The 22367-nt window shown below is 43.1% G+C and overlaps 1 protein-coding gene across 8 annotated transcripts in view; it reads left to right on the top strand.

Annotated features, from left to right (window-relative positions):
• Positions 1–22367, top strand: part of LOC110532567 (rap guanine nucleotide exchange factor 3) — a 47311-nt gene that overhangs the window by 12848 nt on the left and 12096 nt on the right. For all 8 annotated transcript variants that reach the window (XR_002474855.2, XR_005053312.1, XR_002474856.2 and 5 more), the window contains 16 exons: positions 8008–8114; positions 8201–8322; positions 8559–8799; positions 8966–9050; positions 9687–9747; positions 11245–11321; positions 11476–11622; positions 11742–11845; positions 12314–12402; positions 12900–12978; positions 17536–17686; positions 18102–18184; positions 18579–18609; positions 20686–20752; positions 21009–21146; positions 21856–21953. Coding sequence is in view for 5 of the 8 variants with exons in the window: in XM_021616572.2 (XP_021472247.1) it covers positions 8008–8114; positions 8201–8322; positions 8559–8799; positions 8966–9050; positions 9687–9747; positions 11245–11321; positions 11476–11622; positions 11742–11845; positions 12314–12402; positions 12900–12978; positions 17536–17686; positions 18102–18184; positions 18579–18609; positions 20686–20752; positions 21009–21146; positions 21856–21953 (1680 nt within the window). In the remaining 3 variants the exon portion in view is untranslated. The remainder of the gene's footprint in view (positions 1–8007; positions 8115–8200; positions 8323–8558; positions 8800–8965; positions 9051–9686; positions 9748–11244; positions 11322–11475; positions 11623–11741; positions 11846–12313; positions 12403–12899; positions 12979–17535; positions 17687–18101; positions 18185–18578; positions 18610–20685; positions 20753–21008; positions 21147–21855; positions 21954–22367) is intronic.

Below are 22367 nucleotides of genomic sequence, written 5' to 3'. Positions count from 1 at the left end.
TTTTGTATACAATTTCTGGTCTGCCCTGTACGGAGGTTGCGCACTCCAGTTATCCAAATATGCAGGGCTTGAAATGCGGTCACTGGTTCGTGGAGTGTGTGTAGCAAGCTACCTACTTAGAATATCAGCAGTACTGCCACAGCAGCATAACATTTTAACACTTGATAACACTTCATCATTTATATCATCAATAATATGCAGTTTGGTTGTATGCAGCATTTCATAATTTATTTCCTTACAGAATCATAGCTGCGGAAAGGGGGCTGGAGGTGATGCTATAACGTGTTAATAAATTTGCCAACGTTCTGAAATTACTGCTGTCTGTTCAGGAAGAAATTAAATCATTCAGAAAAGCTTTCTACGCCATGGGTAGTCCTATAATTTAGCCACAGCCTTGCTGTGGATGTTGTGTAGCCAAATAACAAGGCATAGCCTACAGTCGGGAACGCGCATCAAATCTGTCAGTGAACAGCATGCAACTTTCAAATACTGTAAAACTTCAATTAAATGTGGTCTCAAATAGCCGCCTGTCACTTTTAATAGCCAGGCAATGACATACATTTCAGCAAACAAACACCTGCTTCAAATAAACACCAGGTCTATATCACAGGAGGTTGGTGGCACCTTAATTGGGGAGGACGGGCTCATGGTAATGGCTGGAGTGGAATAGGTGGAATGGTATCAAATACATACAACACATGGTTTCCAGGTTTTCATGCCATTCCATTAGCGCCGTTCCAGACATTATTATGAGCCGCCCTCCCCTTCAGCAGCCTCCACTGGTCTATATGCATTGTTTATGAGGTTACCATACATTTTTTAGGAGGTTAAATGTTTGATTTGCTACATTAATAATTCAGTAATGACTTGAAAAAATTATGGCAATTATCAGTTTTTTTTTAAGTAAGAAACTGCTACCCATTGGCTGCTAACAGCTGAGAACCACTAGTTAACTGGCAAGCACAAAAACAGTCAACAACTTCGGGAGTACAGACCCCCAGAAATGCACATTCAAAGAGGAGAATTATATTTTTTTCTAAATATAATTTATTAAACAATAACATATCTAAATAAGCAAAAGCTGTGCTCATTAAGGAAATAGATTGCTGGCTCAAATAGAAGCCTGTCTCTAATAAGCACATGTTCTGTTCAGTGATTTAAGCAAATAAACACCCTGGCTATTAATTGAAGTTTTATGGTAGGCATATTGAGCGAACATTGTTTTACAAAGTAAAACACAGAGGAGAGGTAGGCTTTTGGCACTCGCCTGTGAGTGAGCTGCACATCATTGGGTGAGTCAGTGAAACTGGAAAGCTTTTTTAGGACTATAATTTCCTCCTCATATTGTACAATATGTGTGTCTCCACACACCTAGGCCTAGGCAATTGATGGATTCAAGACAATGAAGTTTTTATTGATGTCAGATTCTCAATTTGTCAGTGTCTAAGTAGCCTGTCATTTTGATCATTTGTGGGGTTTTAAAATAGATTCTGTCAAAGTCTCCAGGCATGTAAAATGACATAGAATTGCATGAAATGCATTTAATAAAGGCAAAAAACTATCTTAGCTGGTCCCCATATGTGCAACTTCTGTAAGCACCTCTACTCTACTGCTCTATGCCACAAGGTTTTTCTTTTCTTTTCATGCATTCTGGTTCCTCAGAGCTCCCCAGGTTACGCTCCTCTCTCACTCACTTTAGTTCAGGTAGCTCCCGATTGACACTGAACACAGGTAATATTGACTCTAACCACCATATACTAAAATATCCACACAAGCCACTAGCCAGCAAGCTAGCCATATATCATGAGCTAGAACATTCTGAAAATTAGAATATATTATGAAGTTATTATTTGTATTTGACAAGGCAGCATCTTATTTTCCTGGGGTCCAGCAGCATTAAGGCAGTTATATACAATTTAAAATATTACATGACATTACATTTCATAACACTTTACCCAATACATTTAGTGTGTTTAAGATCATTGAAGATAATTTTTTATCGAGCTAGCAGATTTACATCAATAAAAATCAGTGATCAACTGGTAGCCAACCCTCTTTTCCCGATGTAAAAAATGTGCCCCTTTTTTTTATTTTGAGCACCTACCTCCTGAAAGGTCTGTGCACAGCCCTGCATGACATTCTACAACAATTTTAGTCATCTCAATTCTATATCAACTTTTTTGTTCCTAATATCTTTCATTACAGCTTGAGCAGTGGAGTCTATAGAAACACATCAAGTCAGGAGAGCACTGCACCTAATATCTAATAATGATCGAGATGGGGATTGATGTCTGGTGGTTTGGGGTCTGGTGCTAGGTATATTCACATACAGGACACACAGTTAAAAAACGTCTTATCAATGTCGTCATGTCTCTTGCAAGTATAAGAGCTTTTGACCTAAATTATCACATCCTGTTTGAAGTTTAAAAAAATATATAAAAATCCAGCGCTGTAGCGAGGTATTTCTGAAGTGGGGCAGGAAGTATGCTGGTGGGAACTATAACCCCTCAGAATGTCTGACTTGGTCTTGTCTACAGCTCCTCTCTCTGCCCACCTTGGTGATGCTACACGTCTCCCTCCAGATACAGTCATGTTCCAGAGAGAACCTCATGGCAACACAGCCCACCAAGGTCACAGCACAGAGGGAGACTGTAGATTCACCCACAGAGGAAACTTTAACACAGACAAGAGGAAGTAGTTCAGTAAACCCACACACCACACTCAGTGACTCATTTATTTGTTTGTGGGCCCCCTGGATTTTTTTTATTTTTTTATTGTGAGGGCCCACTCCGCTACCTACATAGCTACTGTGCTGAGTTCTCCGCTGTCCCCACCTCACGTTGATCGTCTTTGTCTCGTCTCTGGTGTGGACTACAAACTTCGTGTTGTATACAACACTGTTCGAACTATTTCATTCCCTCAGTAGGCTACAAAGCATAAGCACGATTTCCTACGAACTGCATGTTGTACACAACACTGTTCGAACTATTGCATTCCATGCCCCAGTAAGCATAAGCGCGATTTACTGTTTTTTTTTTTTTCAGGAGAGTAGGCTACAATACATGCCACAAAATACATTATCGACATTTTCGTATAAACGCTGTTGTCAGTATTGCAAACATAAGCACGACACAAACAGGCAGTCTAGCGATTTCATGTTCTTATAAACTGCTGAGATACATGCCCCTATTTACTCTCGCCATAATAACGATGCATATACAGCATAACTATGGCACCGGGTAATGCAAACCGAACTCGCTCATTGTCAGACTATGTTTACCGGTCTGGATACACGCTCGCTGCCTAGAACATTCGGCAGCTCAGAGGTGGAAAGCAGCAAGTAACAGACACGCAGTGTAATTAGCGTTTTGAATGTTATTTTTTTCATCACGGTTACAAACATTGTCTAGACTGAGCAGGCAGACAGTAAAGTAGTGTTCATTTTTCAGGTACTACAATATGGCAGCAACTATAAAGATTAGCCTACATCCTCACACAAACCGCTGATAGTTTTTTCTCCAAAGTATAGAGACGACGTCCTGCTTGTGCAACTGGAATATAAGTTACAACAAAAGAGAGAAGGTTGTAGCCTTTTTAATATATATGTTTTGAAATGTTCTTTCAAATATCCGCAGGGTGTGTATTTCAGCTGTTCAGAAGAGGTTGCGTAAAGACCAAAACTTAAAGGGAGTGTGAATGTGTGCGTAAAATAACACATGCGCACAGCGTGATCCGGATCCTTATTACTTCTCGATCACACCGATCGAGTAGTGGTGGTGCTGGTGCAAAATGGTATGCAGCATCATCTGGACATGTGTGCAACAAAAGTTCAACATCCCCCTGCTACCATTTCTGTCAAGCCGTCTACACATACAGTTTGATAAATCCAACATATGCACCACACCGAACGTACTGCAACTGCCTCTGCAATGCAATGCTGCAAGCAAACGCAGCGTTTCATTGGAAATGAATGTAATTCTGGTGGTGTGATCAAAGCGTTAGCTTTAAGAAAGAAGAAAGCGTTTTCCGGAGGAGTGGGTGAGGCGTGGGCGAAAACTCCTTATCTGTAGCCACAGCCTAAATATTTATATATTTTTAAATATAGATAGTGAATCGAGGAATAAATACACAGTGAATAACAATAACATGGCTATATACATGGAGTACCAGTACTGAGTCGATGTGCAGGGGTACGAGTTAATTGAGGTAGCTACAATATGTGGACAATATGGACAACCCTTCAATTGAGTGGTTTCTGCGATTTCAGCCCCATCCATTGCTGACAGGTGTATAAAATCGAGCACACAGCCATGCAATCTACATAGACAAACATTAGCAGTAGAATGGTCCTACTGAAGAGCTCAGTAACTTTCAATGTGGTACCGTCATAGGATGCCACCTTTCCAACAAGTCAGTTTGTCAAGTTTCTGCCCTGCTAGAGCTGCCCTGATCAACTGTAAGCGCTGTTATTGCGAAGTGGAAACTTCTAGGAGAAACAACGTCTCAGCCACAAATTGGTAGGCCACACAAGCTCACAGAACAGGACTGCTAACTACTGAAGCGTGTAGCGCATAAAAAACATCTGTCCTCGGTTGCAACACAGTTCCAAACTGCCCCTGGAAGCAATGTCAGCATAAGAACTAGGATTGCAAAGGGTCGGAAACTTTCCGGTAAATTTCTGGAATTTTTCCATGTGAAGTTAAGCCCTGTAATTTTGGTAATTTTGCTTACATTCATCAAAAAAGTTAGCTTTATAACAGTGAACCTTGAGCCATCCTCAACAAGGTTGGAATGTGACAGTGAAGATGAGGCTTCAGAGTCTGATGCTCAAGAGGTGGACATTGAGGAGGTCCAGGGAGAAGACAACCAAAGCTTTAGTTTCTAGACTATCATTTTACAGATGTATGTTGAAAACGTTTTTGGGAGATGCGATGGATCATTGGGGATCATTCAATATTCCCTTTTGTTGTTCAGCGAAATCATCCCATGTGAAGAGTCAATTCGTAACTAAATATTCGTTTTTATTTCTATTGGAAGGATTTAATAATTTGCAATTATGTCTACTTGTGATAAAGTAAAAGGTTTATGTTTCTGTCTCCATTTGATATGGTAAATAAACTCAGCAAAAAAAGAAACAGCTCTCTTTCAGGACCCTGTCTTTCAAAGATAATTCGCAAAAATCCAAATAACTTCAAATAACAGATCTTCATTGTAAAGCGTTTAAACACCGTTTCCCATGCTTGTTCAATGAATCATAAACAATTAATGAACATTCACCTGTGGAACGGTCGTTTAGACACTAACAGCTTACAGATGCATAATATGTCATGTGAAACTGTGTAGAATTGTAGGAATTGCCTTATAAAATGTATTTTAAACAGTAACTCACTGATTAAAACAGTAACTCTCACTGAGCCTGAAGAATGAAGTTACCAAACAGTGATTGTTTTTTGGGGGGGGCATTACCGCAGACCACATTAGCTATTGTCAGAGACAACCAGCCAGAGACATCCAACCCATAAACCGTTTGAACAGGCCCAGATGTTCAGGGTAAAGCCCTTTTGTGATGCTACACCATTCAAACACAGACATAGCCAGCAAAGGCAGACTTTACTTGGTCTCCATAAGACATTTCTTTATTCATGTTTATCTAAAGCACATAGTCAATCTCTTCCGGAGCTGAAACGTCAAAGAGAGCAGTGAGAGAGTGGGCCACGTCTACAGTAAATACAGTATGTCATTCGCTGGCACTGGCACACCTGTGTGAAAAGTGTTTACTCTGTAACCTGACACATGCAGTCAGAACAAGTGAAGAACTAGACATACAGGATCACTAACACACTGCCTTTCTTTTTTTATTGTCTATGATCAAGGTTAGGAAGTGACATTCTGTGCCCAGGATGTACTGTAGGAAAGGTTATGTTTTGGTCTGTTTTATTAATAACGTGTTTAAGATAGCAAACGGAAGACAGCCACAGTAGAAGTGCCAGCCTGGTTACAATAATGATAGCGTAAGGGTTTTCCTCCTCTTCGTCTGAGGAGGAGAAGCGAGAAGGATCGGAGGACCAATGCGCAGCGTGGTAAGTGTCCATGGTTGTTTATTTAAAAAAATAAACTGAACACTATGAATACAAAACAATAAACGTGAACAAATCGAAACAGTACCGTGTGGCGACAAACACAGACACGGAAACAAACACCCACAAACAAACAGTGAAACCCAGGCTACCTAAGTATGATTCTCAATCAGAGACAACTAACGACACCTGCCTCTGATTGAGAACCATACTATGCCGAAACATAGAAATCCCAAAATCATAGAAAAACAAACACAGACTGCCCACCGCAACTCACGCCCTGACCATACTAAATAACGTGTAAAAAACAAAGGAAATACAGGTCAGAACGTGACAGATAGGGGGTTTATGCATTTGGAGATTATTATCTCAGTGTCAGAGGTCAGAGGTAACCTTCAGAGGTAACCTGCCTAAGAACATGGTGGTAGCTAGTGGTCCCACAGGGACAGTCAGGGCACATGGGAATAGTAGTGACCTCCAGCAAGCACAACCAGTAGAGCCAGTCTGCAGGCCTGGGAACGGGGGGCACAGCAGATGCCAGAGGAGAGAATGAGAGGTTCAGAATGATGTCTACAGTCTTTGAATAAAACAGCCAATGAGAAAACTGGTGGATGAAGGGGAAGAGAAGGGAGGGTTGAGGATCCCTCAGTTAACTTCTCACACAGCAGGTGTGTCTCTATGAACTTCCATTCCTTTGTCCATGGTTCTGAAAACACTTTATTTGAAATGTTGCTGAGGTCTTTAATACTTGAGTCTGGCTGTATGAGAATCCCAGGTTCTGTCAGGTTATGTTGTCATCGCAGAGGCCTGAGTCGGCAGATCAGTCACGGGTCAAGAGCCAATCATTTCATCCTGAGTGGCGTGGAGCCAGAGCCATTGGCCAGGGCAGGCTAGCGAGAGGAGAGAGAGGCAAAATGTCCTCACAGGGAGACTGGAACACCACAACACCAAGCCAAGTGGAGAGAAAAGCCATAGGAAATGGTGTTTGTTGAGTTCAATCTGAATCTCAAGACCACCACCTTGGACAAACAGTGCCCTGAAAGAAGCCCAAGAACAAACAAGCAACTGTGTGAGTCACTAGTGGAATCACAAGACTAGTTTAGGAGCAAGAAAATACAGAGTGGGAGGGAGTGAAAATAAGAAAGGGAGAAGAAGGTGAAAGAGTGTTCTAGTTCATTAATAAATCCAGTAAATATTGTCATATAGTAGTTTTTAATATTGGTTTTGTCAATTGTTATGTAGTAGTTTGTAATATTAGTTTTGTCAATTGTTATGTAGTAGTTTGTAATATTGGTTGTTGTCACGGACGTTGCGCATAAACAGGAAAAAGTATGACAGAGACAGCATAGCAGCAGTCACAATGTGTTGTGAGTTAAGTAAGCTCTGGTCTGCATCACTGATTGCTACACTCAGGGGGGATAGTGAGAAAGTGGAAGGAAAGTGAAAAGTTGTCACTATGGCCAAGTGACATCCACCTCTTCACTCTTATGTGGAGGGAATTTAGTTGTGTGCTTGCCTCCCACACACACAATTCGGGCCCCCCGCAAAGAAAAACTCTCCACTCACACTAGTGACGTATGTGACATCACACATGGTCTACTTTCTATAATGCTCCTCTCAGAAGATATGTTTTCTGACACTTGCTTTTCACGTTTCATTCTAACTCCTGCCTGCAGTAGGTCACTGCTGCCACGTATTCTATTGATAAACCCTTTGTGATGTTTCCCATTTCTTCTTTATTCCTAGAATCTCCTATCTTAACACATCATATTGTTGGTTGTGTGTCTATGATAAGCATAGAAAGAGACCCGTCGTCCAATTATCTTTTGATTTGCACAAAGCCTACATTCCACTTGTATCAAGTATTTTCTAAGCTTTCTCTCTCTCTCTCCCTATTTCTTTCTCTTTCTCTCACTCTCACCCCTTGAAGTTTCTGTCTGATCGTATTCTGAAAGCAGCGAGGGTGGTGTACAGTGCCTTGATAGAGCGTAACCCTGACCTGATCAGAGACAGAAAGCATCACCTGAAGAGCTACAGGTATGTATTGGGCCTCCTATATCAATGACTGCAATAACTATTGCTTTGTATAGTTCCCTTGTAGAGGTCTCACTCTCTCCTTACAGACAATGTTGTTCGGGGAAAGATCTTGTTGATTGGCTGATGAAGCTAAACAAATGCCTCCAATCAAGGAGCCAGGCAGTTGGAATGTGGCAAGTCCTGGTGGATGAAGGAATCATTGTTCATGGTAAATGAGTAACTGCAATTCTTTCTTTCATCAATGTTCAAAATTCTTAATCAAGCCATAGCAGTTTTGGTCATTGTAAGTTTTGTGATAGTTATAGTCCTTGTTTTTAACAAGTCCTCACTGTCATTAGAGTGGGTGAGAGTATTATCATAATCTATTATCAAATATGATCAGTGAGAATCAACTCCGCTCTGTGAGTGTAACAAAACTCAATGTCTCCTATCATCACAATGTAGTGAAGCAAGAGTTAAACTTCCATGACAAAGACACTCAATTTTACCGCTTCCTGGATTCGGAGTTTGGACTGAACCACTTGACTAATGAGAAGAATGCACTGAATCACACAGCCAATGAGAATCTCTACCTGAAACACACAACCCATGAGAAGGACCAATCAGACGAAGAGCTGCAGGAGGGTTTGTCGTTATTACTCCAGATGGGTCCAGATGCTCTTCTGACCATGATTTTACGTAAATGGTGAGTTACATTTTATTATAGTGTGTGTCTGAATCAAGTTTGTTTTACCCTTGAAGTCGAGGGGACAATTAACTTGTATTCTATCCTATCCTATCATAACCCATCCTATTCTAAATCATAGCCCGTGACAGTATTGTAACCTGCCCATATCCCTTCCAATCTGTAGCCCTAGCCAGCGAAGTGCCGAGGACCTGGAAGTGATCTATGAGGAGCTGCTTCATGTCAAGGCTGCTGCTCATCTCTCCACCTCCGTGAGTGACAGCATCCTGTTCTGTCCCTGGGCTGGCTGAGTCCTAAATGTCACACTTCCCTGTGTAGTGCACTACTTTTGAACAAGGCACAAAAGTAGTAAACTCCATAGGGAATATGGTTCTATTTAGGATGCATACAGCCTGAGTCTAGTCAGAAGATGTTCAGAACGTTCTGTAGTAATAAGAAACTGCTACACCATGGGCCGTATTCAAAGTCTCAAGGGTAGGAGTACTGATACAGCGTCAGTTTTGCCTCATAGATCATAATGAATAAGATTATTTGGACGGGGGAGGGGGGGATCTGATTCTAGGTCACTACTCCTACTCTTAGACACTTTGTGAATTAAATATGGATCCAGTTCTTAGAAAGTGGATTGTGCCTCCTGTGGACTAGAAAACCTGCACATGATGACGGTTTCCCAGATCCAGATTAAGTCTACTCCTGGGATGCAAAAGCAATCCTCAATAGAGTATCAAAAGTGATTGAAAGTGGTTTTAAATCCAGGAATCCGTTTAATCTGGGTCCGAGAGGAGGAAGTGACCCTACTGTTTGTCCCATAGAGCTTTACACTGCCCCTCCCTCTGACCTCTCCCTGTTCAACCCTGTCTTGTTCCCTTTTCTTTTTCCTCCTGTAGGTGCGTAAGGAGTTGGCAGCAGTGTTGGTGTTTGAGTCCCATGCCAAAGCAGGCACAGTATGTGAGTGTGATAGTCTGTAATAGTCGTCTGTGATGTTTGTTTGAACTGTGGTGGGCCCACATAACTACCACAGTGCTATAGATGCTCTGTCTCTGTTTCCATCCTCCCCCTCACTGCAGTATTCAACTAACCTGTCCTTTAGGCAGAACTAATTATTCCTGCCACTGATGTAAAACCTACTGAAACCCACTGGAATATTTCAACGTCTTTATCTTGGACAATCAGTCCATTAGATTGTCAGAGAAAGCTGAGTATCGGCAGAGCTGACTGAAACGCCAACCTAAATGCCATGTGTACCTTTGTGAACATGGACAAGAAGATACAGACCACCAGTATTTTGCCTCCCAGCCATTTGTTTTTATTGGACTTAGTCAGTGGTGTAAAGTACATAAGTAAAAATACTTTAGAGTACTACTTAAGTCGTTTTTTGAGGTATTTGTACTGTACTTTACTGTTTATATTTTTGGCAGCTTTTACTTTTTCTTCACTACATTCCTAAAGAAAGTATGTCATTTTTACTCCATACATTTTCCCTGATACCCAAAAGTAGTCGTTACATTTTGACAAGAAAATGGTCCAATTCACACACTTATCAAGAGAACATCCCTGGTCATCTCTACTGCCTCTGATCTGGCAGAATCACTAAATACACATGCTTTGTTTGTAAATGAAGTCTGAGTGTTGGAGTGTGACCCTGGCTGTCCGTAAATAAAATAAAAAACAAGAAAATTGTGCTGTCTGGTTTGCTTAATATAAGGACGTTGAAATTATTAATACTTTTACTTTTACTTTTGATACTTAAGGACATTTTAGTGAGTCCATTTACTTTTGATACTTAAGGACATTTTAGTGAGTCCATTTACTTTTGATACTTAAGTATATTTAAAACCAAATACTTTTAGACTTTTACTGAAGTAGTATTTTACTGGGTGACTTTCACTTGAGTAATTTTCTATTAAGGTTTCATTACTTTTACTCAAGTATGACAATTGAGTACCTTTTCCACCACTGGACTTTAGTGCCCTTTGGCACATCATTTACCTGTGAAGGTTTGACTTAGTGCCCTTTGGCACATCATTACCTGTGAAGGTGTTTGACTTAGTGCCCTTTGGCACATCATTTACCTGTGAAGGTGTTTGACTTAGTGCCCTTTGGCACATCATTACCTGTGAAGGTGTTTGACTTAGTGCCCTTTGGCACATCATTTACCTGTGAAGGTGTTTGACTTAGTGCCCTTTGGCACATCATTACCTGTGAAGGTGTTTGACTTAGTGCCCTTTGGCACATCATTACCTGTGAAGGTGTTTGACTTAGTGCCCTTTGGCACATCATTACCTGTGAAGGTGTTTGACTTAGTGCCCTTTGGCACTGTGAAGGTGTTTGACTTAGTGCCCTTTGGCACATCATTACCTGTGAAGGTGTTTGACTTAGATGCAGGTGTGTGAGGGAGAGAGACTGGTGTGATTAACCCTGTTTATGTGTCTCCGTGTTTCTCAGTGTTCAGTCAGGGAGACAAAGGTACTTCCTGGTACATCATCTGGAAGGGCTCAGTCAATGTCATCACACATGGAAAGGTAAGGCCATTACCCCAAGTCTCTTATTTGTTTACAATTCTTTAGTATACACACTTTTGATACATATTTGGATACTACATTTGAATTGTATTCACACTGTACTTACAGTTACATAGTTATACCTTGTGTGTGTACGTGCATGTATGTGATGCAGGGCCTGGTGACGACGTTACATGAGGGAGAAGACTTTGGGCAGCTGGCCCTGGTGAACGATGCTCCCAGAGCAGCCACCATCATCCTGAGAGAGGACAACTGCCACTTCCTACGAGTCGACAAACAGGACTTCATACGCATCCTCAAGGTGGGTTTGGTCACAACCTGATGTTGTGTACATATGGTATTCATACTGATGAGTACTGTCCTGTGTGCATTTATACAGTATGTGTGTAAGTACATACAGTCTGTATGACTGTGTTTCAGGATGTGGAGGCTAACACTGTGCGTCTGGAGGAACATGGGAAAGCTGTGCTGGTGCTGGAGAAGGCTGAGTCGACCAATCAGGGAGGGACAGGAAACATCAGCAAGTAAGGCACGCACACCTCTCATACAGCATACTGTATAACAACAGCTAAACAAGCACTTTTAGATTCATCATTCAACCTTAATGAACACACTCATCCAAGGCGTTATTAATCCAATGTCATGTAAACACATTTCTTTGCTGTAGAGTGTACGTTTCAGTACCATTTTTGTGGACAGTGTTGTTAACTGTGACAATTACCTGCTCACCTATTGTTGATTCAACACATAAATGGATTTCAACCCTGTTCAGTTGAATGGATTGCACTTTATCTCACCTCAAGTGTTTTAACAAACGTTGGGTTTAATGAATGTGATGCTGGTGATGCTGACTGACTGCCTCTTTAGTAAAGTGTCTGCCTGTTGCTCTCTACACACCTACACACATACTTATACTCTCTTCCTCTTCCTGTCTTCCCTTTCTATCTCTCTTGCTCTCTCTCCCTCTGTCTCCCTCTCCAACAAACACACAGGTATACGGTGATGTCTGGAACACCAGAGAAGATCCTAGAACACCTGCTTGAGACAGTGAAGTTGGATACTAATGGCAATGATGCTATAGGTATGATGCTATAGGTATGATACTGTAGGTATTATGCTATAGGTAGGATGCAATATGGCTTGCCTTAGTCCAAACATCTCTCTACTATAGTGGCTGGGCCCCTCTATGTCAGTAGACCACTGACATATTCCCACTGTTTTATGTTCAAAGAACAGGAGTACCTCTTTTAAGACACACTATAGTGAACAATCTGGTGACCAGGATGAACATACAGTAGCTTTACCTCTGAATCGTCACCCAAACTTTAAAGATAGTTTTATGGGAACTGTTTGTTTGGGTCATTCACATGAAACAGCCAACAACGACAGAAAAAAACAGGCAGAATCAGGTCAGTCACATTCCTGGCTATATATTATATCTCCGCTAAAAGCCAACATCAGATGACTCAAATTGTTCCTGTGTTTTTCAGGTAGGAACCACGGGGACTGCGGGAGGGACACATAATGCCATTAGGCCTTGTTAGTGTGTTATGTGTTGTTCTGTCTGTGTGCCTACAGATCCCTGCGTGAGTGACTTCCTACTGACCCACAGGGTCTTCATGCCCTCCAGCCAGCTCTGCCCGGCCCTACAACAGCAATATCCTTTATGATGACAATGCCATAAGTTGTTATTTTGATTTACTATGCCTCAATTCAATCAGATCAAGTGTTAACCGGCATTGGCAGACATCCTTATAGCAGATGTTTTGGCAGTGTATTTGAAATGTTGTTATTTAACCTTTATTTAACTAGGCAAGTCAGTTAAGAACAAATTCTTATTTACAATGCCAGCCTAGGAACAGTGGGTTAACTGCCTTGTTCAGGGGCAGAACGACCAATTTTTAATTTGTCAGCTCGTGGATTCGATTTAGCAACCTTTCGGTTACTGGCCCAACACTCTAACCACTAGGCTACCTGCTGCCCCTATGGGCTGAGCTTGTGTGTCACAAACCATCCCTTTCCTTATTATACCTACCGCGTTAGAAGCTCAAACGGTAGCAGAAAGTGTAGGCATGTTTTCATGTTAATTTGGATGGGGGGGGATTTATAGATTCTCAGTCTAATCGAGGTGTAGAACATAGAATATCACGCATTTAAGTGCTTGAACTTGTAACACAGATGCATGAACTTCTAACATGGCTGCATGGGATTTGTTAGATTATAAAAAATTGGTGGTTTTGTTGCATCCAATAGTAGCGTCCTTGATAAGATAAGCCACTTGTGGATTTGACGCTTTTGACAGCTCTAACGCAGTTCCACCTCCGAAATCTACTAGAATCTAGCATTTACATTATGTCTCGATAAAGAGACAACAATTTGTCCTTATAAAGGGAAAGCCAGCCATGTCGTGGAAACCGACGACTCGCTCCTGGACGAACTAAACACCTTATTTGAGGAAAACACAGAGCCGCCAATGTGGGCCAGCGCCGTTCATGAGGACTGTGAGCTCTCAATTTGCATACCGCCCCAACAGATCCATGGATGACGCAATCACCATCGCAGTGCACACTGCCCTATCCCATCTGGACATGAGGAATACCTATGTAAGAATGCTGTTCATTGACTACAGCTCAGCCTTCAACACCATAGTGTCCTTCAAGCTCATCACTTTGCTTGGAGCCATTGGTCTGAACCCCGACCTGTGAAACTTGGTCCTGGACTTCCTGACAGGCCAACCCCAGGTAGCAACACCTCCGCCACGCTGTTCCTCAACACGGGGGCCCCACAAGGGTGCGTGCTCAGCCCACTCCTGTACTCCCTGTTCACCCATGACTGCGTAGCCACGCACTTCTCCAACTCAATCATCAAGTTTGCTGACGATACAACAGTGGTAGGCCTGATTAACAACAATGACGAGACAGCCATGGCGGAGTGGTGCCAGGAAAATAACCTCTCCTTCAACGTCAACAAAATGAAGGCTCTGATTGTGGACTTCAGGAGACAGCAGAGAGAGCACACCCCCATCCACATCAACTGGGCTGCAGTGGAGAGGGTGAAAAGCTTCACGTTCCTCGGCATGGAAAGGGTGAAAGGTTTCACGTTCCTCGGCATGCAAATCACTGACAACCTGAAATGGTCCATCCACACAGGTGAAGAAGGCGCAACAGAAATTTGTCTTGGCCCCCTGATCCACGGCCTGTCCACTCGGCTACCATCAAGAAGGCGGAGACAGTACAGGTGCATCAAAGCTGGGACCGAGAGACTGAAAAACAGCTTCTATCTCCAGCTCCTATCGGACTGTTAAATAGTCACCACTAACCGGCCTCCGCCCAGTGCCCTGCCCTGAACTTAGTCACTGTTATTAGCCGGCTACCACTCGGTACTCTATTCTGCACCTTTGAGACTGCTGCCCTATGTACATAGTCATTGAACACTGGCCATACAGTGCATTCGGGATAGTATTCAGACCCCTTGACTTTTCCACGTTACAGCCTCGTTTTAAAATTGATTCAATTGTTTGTTTTTTCTTTTCAATCTATACGCAATACCTCATAATAAGAAATGGAAATATCACATTTACAGAAGAATTCAGAGCCTTTACTCAGTACTTTGTTTTTAGCACCTTTGGCAGTGATTACAGCCTTGATTCTTCTTGGGTATGATGCTACAAGCTTGGCACACCTGTATTTGGGGAGTTTCTCCCCTTCTTCTCTGCAGATCCTCTCAAGCTTTGTCAGGTTGGATGGGGAGCATTGCTGCACAGCTATTTTCAGGTCTCTCCAGAGATGTTCGTTTGGATTTAAGTCCAGGTTCTGGCTGGGCTACTCAAGGACATTCAGAGACTTGTCCCGAAGCCACTCCTGCGTTGTCTTGGCTGTCAGCTTAGGGTCATTGTGCTGTTTGAAGGTGAACCTTGGCCCCAGTCTGAGGTACTGAGCACTTTGGGGCAGGTTTTCATTAATGGTTTCTCTGTACTTTGCTCCGTTCATCTTTCCCTCGATCCTGACTAGTCTCCCAGTTTCTGCTGCTGAAAAACATCCCACAGCATGATGCTGCCACCACCATGCTTCACCGTAGGGATGGTGCCAGGTTTCCTCCAGACGTTGTAACGCTTGGCATTCAGGCCAAAGAGTTTAATTTTGGATTCATCAGACTAGAGAATCTTGTTTCTCATGGGCTGAGAGGCCTTTTGGCAAACTCCAAGCGGGCTGTCATGTGCCTTTTACTGAGGTGTGGCTTCTGTCTGGCCACTCTACCATAAAGGCTTGATTGGTGGAGTGCTGCAGAGATGGTTGTAGTTCTAGAATGTTCTCCCATCTCCACAGAGCTCTGTCAGAGTGACCATCGTGTTCTTGGTCACCTCCCTGACCAAGGCCCTTCTCCCCCGATTGCTCAGTATGACCGGGCGGCCAACTCTAGGAAGAGTCTTGGTGGTTCCAAACTTCTTCCATTTAAGAATGATGGAGGCCACTGTGTTCTTGGGGACTTTCAGTGCTGCAGAAATGTTTTTAATCCTGTCTCTGAGCTCTACGGACAATTCCTTCGACCTCATGGCTTGGTTTTTGCCCTGACATGTACTGTCAACTGTGGGACCTTATATAGACAGGTGTGTGCCTTTCCAAATCATGTCCAATCAATTGAATTTACCACAGTCTCCAATCTGTAAGGGCCGACGCTAAATATGAGAAGCAGGTACTGGGAGTTGACATTTAATATGGAACAGACAGGCAACAAACCAGGAAAAGCATCAGCACAGGGGAAAAGCATCAGCACAATGGTAAACAGGGAGCCTGACGCCTTCGCCCGCCAGGGAGGGAGAGCAGGAGCAGGCGTGACAGTACCCCTCCCTCTAGGGGCGCCACCCGGTGTCCCAGCTGGGCAAGCCTGACGGGCTCGCCGAGGCACGGGCGCTGGGCATGCCGGCTGGGCGTAAATTCCCGACGAACCGGCAGAGGCATAGCAGCCTGACTATCCGGCTGTGGCGTGAACGCTTGACGATCCCGCTGCGGCGTGGAAGCCCGATGATCCGGCTGAGGCGTAGCAGCCTGATGAGCAGTCTGGGTGTAAAAACCTGACAATCAGGCTGAGGCCCGACGTGGGATGGGCGCCTTCTGAGCCAACCGGGGCAAGAACCTCTCGAGCCAACTAGGGCATGACAGCTCGACAAGCTGGCTTAAGCACCCCCAGTTCCATCGGTGTCGGCCGCCGGAACCAACATCACCACCAACCGGAACGCCAGCACTCCCTGATGCTTCGTTAGATGGCTGCAGCATTCTGTAAGGACCGACGCTGGAGATGAGAAGCAGATACGGGGAGTTTATATTTAATACAAAACAGACAGGCAACAAACCAGGAATTAATGCTGCAACAGGGAATAAAGTGTGGAACCAGACAGATATAGGGGAGGTAATGACAGAGGTGATTGAGTCCAGGTGAGTCCATTAATCGCTGACGCACGTGACGGGGAAAGGCTGGTGTGCATACTGAAGGTGGCGGGAGTGCGTAATGCTGGGGAGCCTGGCGCCTTCGCATGCCAGGGAGGGAGAGCGGGAACAGGCGTGACACAATCAAACATTTCAAGGATTAACAATGGAAACAGGATGCACCTGAGCTCAATTTCCATTCTCATAGCAAAGGGTCTGAATACTTATGTAAATAAGGTATTTCTGTTTTTATTTATAATACATTTGCAAACATTTCAAAAAAACTGTTTTCCCGTTGTCGTTATGGGGTATTGTGTTTAGATTGAGGATATTTAAAATAAAAAAAATGTTAAAAGATTTTAGAATAAGGCTGTAAATTATCAAAATGTGGACCTAAGTCAAGGGGTCTGAATACTTTCAGGGGGGGGGGGGGGGTTGTGTGTATTGTTTTGGAGCTACAAACATAAGCATTTTGCTGCACCTGCGATAACATCTGCATAATATATATGTGCGGGAACAATACATTCTGATTTAAGTGGATCACATACCCACCATTTTTGGGAGTATTTTTAATTGGTCTACCAAAAACAAATGAAACATTTGAAATGTTATTAAATGAAATAAATTCAACAAATTAACATAATTTAACCAAAGCATCCAGCTCCTCAAACTGAAGAGACAGACTAGCGTCTCTTCAGTCGACAGGAGCTCAGACAGCGATCTAGGTCTAGAATAGCTGTGTTAAGTTGTTGTTCAGATGGGTAGGTTCCCTTCCTTAACCTTGAGTGCACTTACCTTGCCGAGCCGTCTGAGGGCTCAGAGCTGGAGAAGGCAGCCTACGCCCTCAACACCAAGCAAAAGATAGTGAAGCTGATTGGCCAGTGGGTGGCGCTGTTCAGCCAGATGCTCAAAGACGACCCCATCGCTGTTGACTTCCTGGAGGTGAGTGAGTTTGGTATGAACACACAGAAATGATGTGTATGTACAGATATATACAGATGTAGGATCATAATTTGACACAGTTTGCTTCAGCAACAGAAAATGTGAATTATTATGTGGATATTAATTATTGAAAAAATTGTTGCAGGGGTTGATACATTTTTTGCTAGGGCAAATCAAGACTGACATTTTAAAGTGGAAATTAGAAGTCTTTGTAAACCTTGAATACATTACAAGTTTACATTTCTTGCTGTGCAGAAGAATTCTCAGCAACAAATGAGTGATCAAATTAAGTGTTCAAATTACATCTGTAGATGATCTACACAGGATCAAAAATAGCAGTCTTATATTAATGTTATTTATCCAAATATAAGGCTCTGAAAAGTAGATAATATAGAACATATTGTATGCATGACAGACGCTGAGGAAAGAGGTGTCAGGTGACTCCCGTCTGTCCAGTATGCTGAGAGAGCAGCTCAGAGACAGGAGGAGAACCAGAGTGTGAGTAGGAACACATCACCCAGTCAGTCTGTCATATAGAATAACCGACCAGGTGAATGAATGAGGTCAAGATACCTGTTATATATCATGGGTTGGATTGGATATTAATGGTGTGACTTCAGTAATGTGAAACTTAAGTTATGTCTATTTCTATGTACTGTACTCACATTTTGAGAGGCTCACATAGCCAACATTTATGGCAGTGTATTTTTTCATCTGTCTACCAAAACAAATTAACAAGGCATCTAGCTCCCCCTGCTGAAGAGACAGACGACAGAAGCTCAGTCGACAGAAGCTGAAGCAGCCAAGTTGTTAACATTATGAAGTATTGTAACCAGGATGATGGGAGTATTTAATTAATTTAGCGTTTTTGTATTTTTCAATATCTTTACAGGCTGGAAAATGGTTTTGGGTCACTGGCAAGGGTAAGTTACTTTATAATAATAATTATAATAATAATAATAATATGCTTATAATGAATCATCTTGGTTAACCCAGAACTAAAATCTTGCGTAATTTTGTCAGATTCTCAAGTTATGTTTTAGTAGTCTGTCCACGAGAGTACATGCTCAATAAAGATCACTTGCGCACGCACACATACACTATATATACAAAAGTATGTGGACTCCCCTTCAAATGAGTGGATTTGGCTATTTTAGCCACACCCATTGCTGACAGGTGTTTAAAATCGAGCACACCGCCATGCAATCTCCATAGACAAACATTGCCAGTAGAATGGCCTTACTGAAGAGCTCAGTGACTTTCAATGTGGCACCGTCATAGGATGCCACCTTTCCAAAAAGTATGTTTGTCAAATTTCTGCCCTGCTAGAGCTGCCCCGGTCAACTGTAAATGCTGTTATTGTGAAGTGGAAACTTTGAGGAGCAATAATGGCTCAGCCGTGAAGTGGTTGGCCACACAAGCTCAAAGAACGGGACAGCTGAGTGCAGAAGCATGTAGTGCGTAAAAATCGCCTGTCCTCAGTTGCAACACTCACTACCGGGTTCCAAACTGCCTCTGGAAGCAACGTCAGCACAAGAACTGCACAAGGAGCTTCATGAAATTGGTTTCCATGGCCAAGCAGCCTCACACAAACCTAAAATCACCATGCGTATGTAACGGATGTGAAACGGCTAGCTAGTCAGCGGTGGTGCGCGCTAAATAGCGTTTCAATCGGTGACGTCACTTGCTCTGAGACCTTGAAGTAGTGGTTCCCCTTGCTCTGCAAGGGCCGCGGCTTTTGTGGAGCGATGGGTAACGATGCTTCGTGGGTGACTGTTGTTGATGTGTGCAGAGGGTCCCTGGTTCGCACCCGGGTATGGGCGAGGGGACGGTCTAAAGTTATACTGTTACATTGATGCTGTTGACCCGGATCACTGGTTGCTGCGGAAAAGGAGGAAGGTCAAAAGGGTGGTGAGTGTAACGGATGTGAAACGGCTAGCTAGTCAGCGGTGGTGCGCGCTAAATAGCGTTTCAATCGGTGACGTCACTTGCTCTGAGACCTTGGAGTAGTGGTTCCCCTTGCTCTGCAAGGGCCGCGGCTTTTGTGGAGCGATGGGTAACGATGCTTTGTGGGTGACTGTTGTTGATGTGTGCAGAGGGTCCCTGGTTCGCGCCTGGGTATGGGCGTAGGGACGGTCTAAAGTTATACTGTTACACGTAATGCCAAGCGTCAGCTGGAGTGGTGTAAAGCTCACCACCATTGGACTCTGGAACAGTGGAAACGTTCGACAGACGAATCTGGGTTTGGTGGATGCCAGGAGAACGCTACCTGCCCCAATGCATTGTGCCAACTGTAAAATTTGGTGGAGGAGGAATAATGGTCTGGGGCTGTTTTTCATGGTTTGGGCTAGGCCCCTTAGTTCCAGTGAAGGGAAATCTTAACACTACAGCAATGTACAATGACATTCTGGACGATTCTGTGCAAAAAGTTTGGGGAAGGCCCTTTCCTGTTTCAGCATGACAATGCTCTCGTGCACGAAGCGATGTCCATACAGAAATGGTTTGTCGAGATTGGTGTGTAAGAACTTGACTGGCCTGCACAGAGCACTGACTTCAACCCGATCAAACACTTTTGGGATGAATTGTAACTCCGACTGTGAGCCAGGCCTAATCGCCCAACATCAGTGCCGACCTCACTAATGCTGTTGTGGCTGAATGGAAGCAAGTCTAGTGGAAAGTCTTCCCAGAAGAGTGGAGGCTGTTATTAGAGCAAAGGGGGGACCAACTTCATATTAATTCCCATGATTTTGGAATGAGATGTTCGACGAGCAGGTGTCCACATACTTCTGGTCATGTAGTGTACTTCTGCTCCTCTGGTTATTACCACATTACATACCCCCTTTACTACTTTAGCAGATTGTGAGATAACAGAAATTCTGGAAAAGTAGACAGCACATAACGCCTCCCTGAGCTAAAATATATAAAAGCATAACAAACATAGAGAAATGAAAAGCCACAGTTGTGGCTGACGTACTCTGTGTGTTATTTGTCACCATCAGTTTGACTGGTTCTCCAGTTGTGAGGAGCCAGTAGGGAAGTGCCTGCCAATCAGATCACAGGACAAAGGTCAGTGAGACTACTACGAGTTATGTCAACCATAGCATGATAATAACTATGTCTTGAATAGTATGGTAATGTCCTGAACTATGCCTTTTCTATAATGACACAAAATGCTAAATGTTTTATTGTTTATTGCTATTGGTTAAACATTCACAACCCACTGTAACCATGAAAGGCACTTACAGATTGGTCGGTATTAATGATTGTTTCTATGCTTTGTTTTAATGCAAAATGTCTTCTCCCATGTCTCTGTGTTTCCTAGTATTGTATGAGATATTTCGGCCAGACCATACGTCAGTCACGCTGATGCTGCCAGTGAACACCTCTGTTCAGGAAGTGATGTCATCGCTGGTAAACCCAGGAGGAGACCACGTCCTGGTCAAAATGAATTCCAAGGGAGGTGGGTGGCTCTTCATGTCATCTGGAAGCAATTTGAATAACTTTTCTAAGATACAACTGTACAGGATATGCAATAAAGGCATTGCATGGTCAATCCATCGTCTGTATTGGCCGTGCAGCATTTACGGTGATACGGCCTCTGCAGAAGTCAGGGCATTCATACTTTTTGCTCTTCGCGGAGCATTGCAGAACTGATGTGACGAATGTTGTGTTTATACAGAACCTTCCGCCCTCACCTACTGTCACCCAATCATGTCAATGTGGAGCTATACGTTGCCCTCTACATTGTTACAAAATTCGAGAGGCGCATAGCGATGCGGTACGGAGCTTGATTGGGCCTCCGGAGGCTTCGCTATTGTCTCACACATACGAAGCCCACATTTTCAGATCCCTATCAGTTAATACACTTGATACAACACTATTCATAACGTTACGATTTTATATACACTACCGTTCAAAAGGTTGGAGTCACTTAGAAATGTCCTTGTTTTTGAAAGAAAAGCACATTATTTGTCTATTAAAATAACATCAAATTGATCAGAAATACAGTGTAGACATTGTTAATGTTGTAAATGACTATTGTAGCTGGAAACGGCAGATATTTTATGGAGGTATGTTTTATTGAAATAATGTGTAGCGCTCAGTGAGTGTTGATACGTTGGGGAATGTCTGTGAGCTGTATTAAATGGTTTGTGTTTGCTGTATCATAGACAGGACTCAGCTGAAGCTAGATACCACAGCAGTCTACACCTCCCTGGGGCTGAATGAGAGACTGTTCCTCTGCTCCGCCAGCCAGGTGGAACAACTGGTGAGTCATAACCTCCCCTCGTCACCTACTTATCCATTTCTGTCTGCTGTAAAAAAATATATATATTTAAAAAATACCATTATTTAACTAGGCAAGTCAGTTATGAACAAATTCTTACTTTCAGTGACGGCCTAGGACAGTGGGTTTAACTGCCTTGTTCAGGGGCAGAACTACATATTTTTACCTTGTCAGCTCAGGGATTCAATCTTGCAACCTTTCGGTCACTTGTCCAACTCTCTAACCACTAGGCTACCTGCCACCCAGTCAGAGATCAGTAGCTCACCACTGCTTATCAATATAAGATAACGTAGCCAATACTATACAACGGTGTAACTCCAAGGTGAAATGGTTTGACTATAGTCTAGATCAGTGGTTCCCAAACTTTTTATAGTCCCGTACCCCTTCAAACATTCA

Source organism: Oncorhynchus mykiss, chromosome 9, assembly GCF_013265735.2.
Source record: "Oncorhynchus mykiss isolate Arlee chromosome 9, USDA_OmykA_1.1, whole genome shotgun sequence".
Classification (NCBI taxonomy): domain Eukaryota; kingdom Metazoa; phylum Chordata; class Actinopteri; order Salmoniformes; family Salmonidae; genus Oncorhynchus; species Oncorhynchus mykiss.
This window is presented reverse-complemented; position numbering and strand designations above follow the sequence as displayed.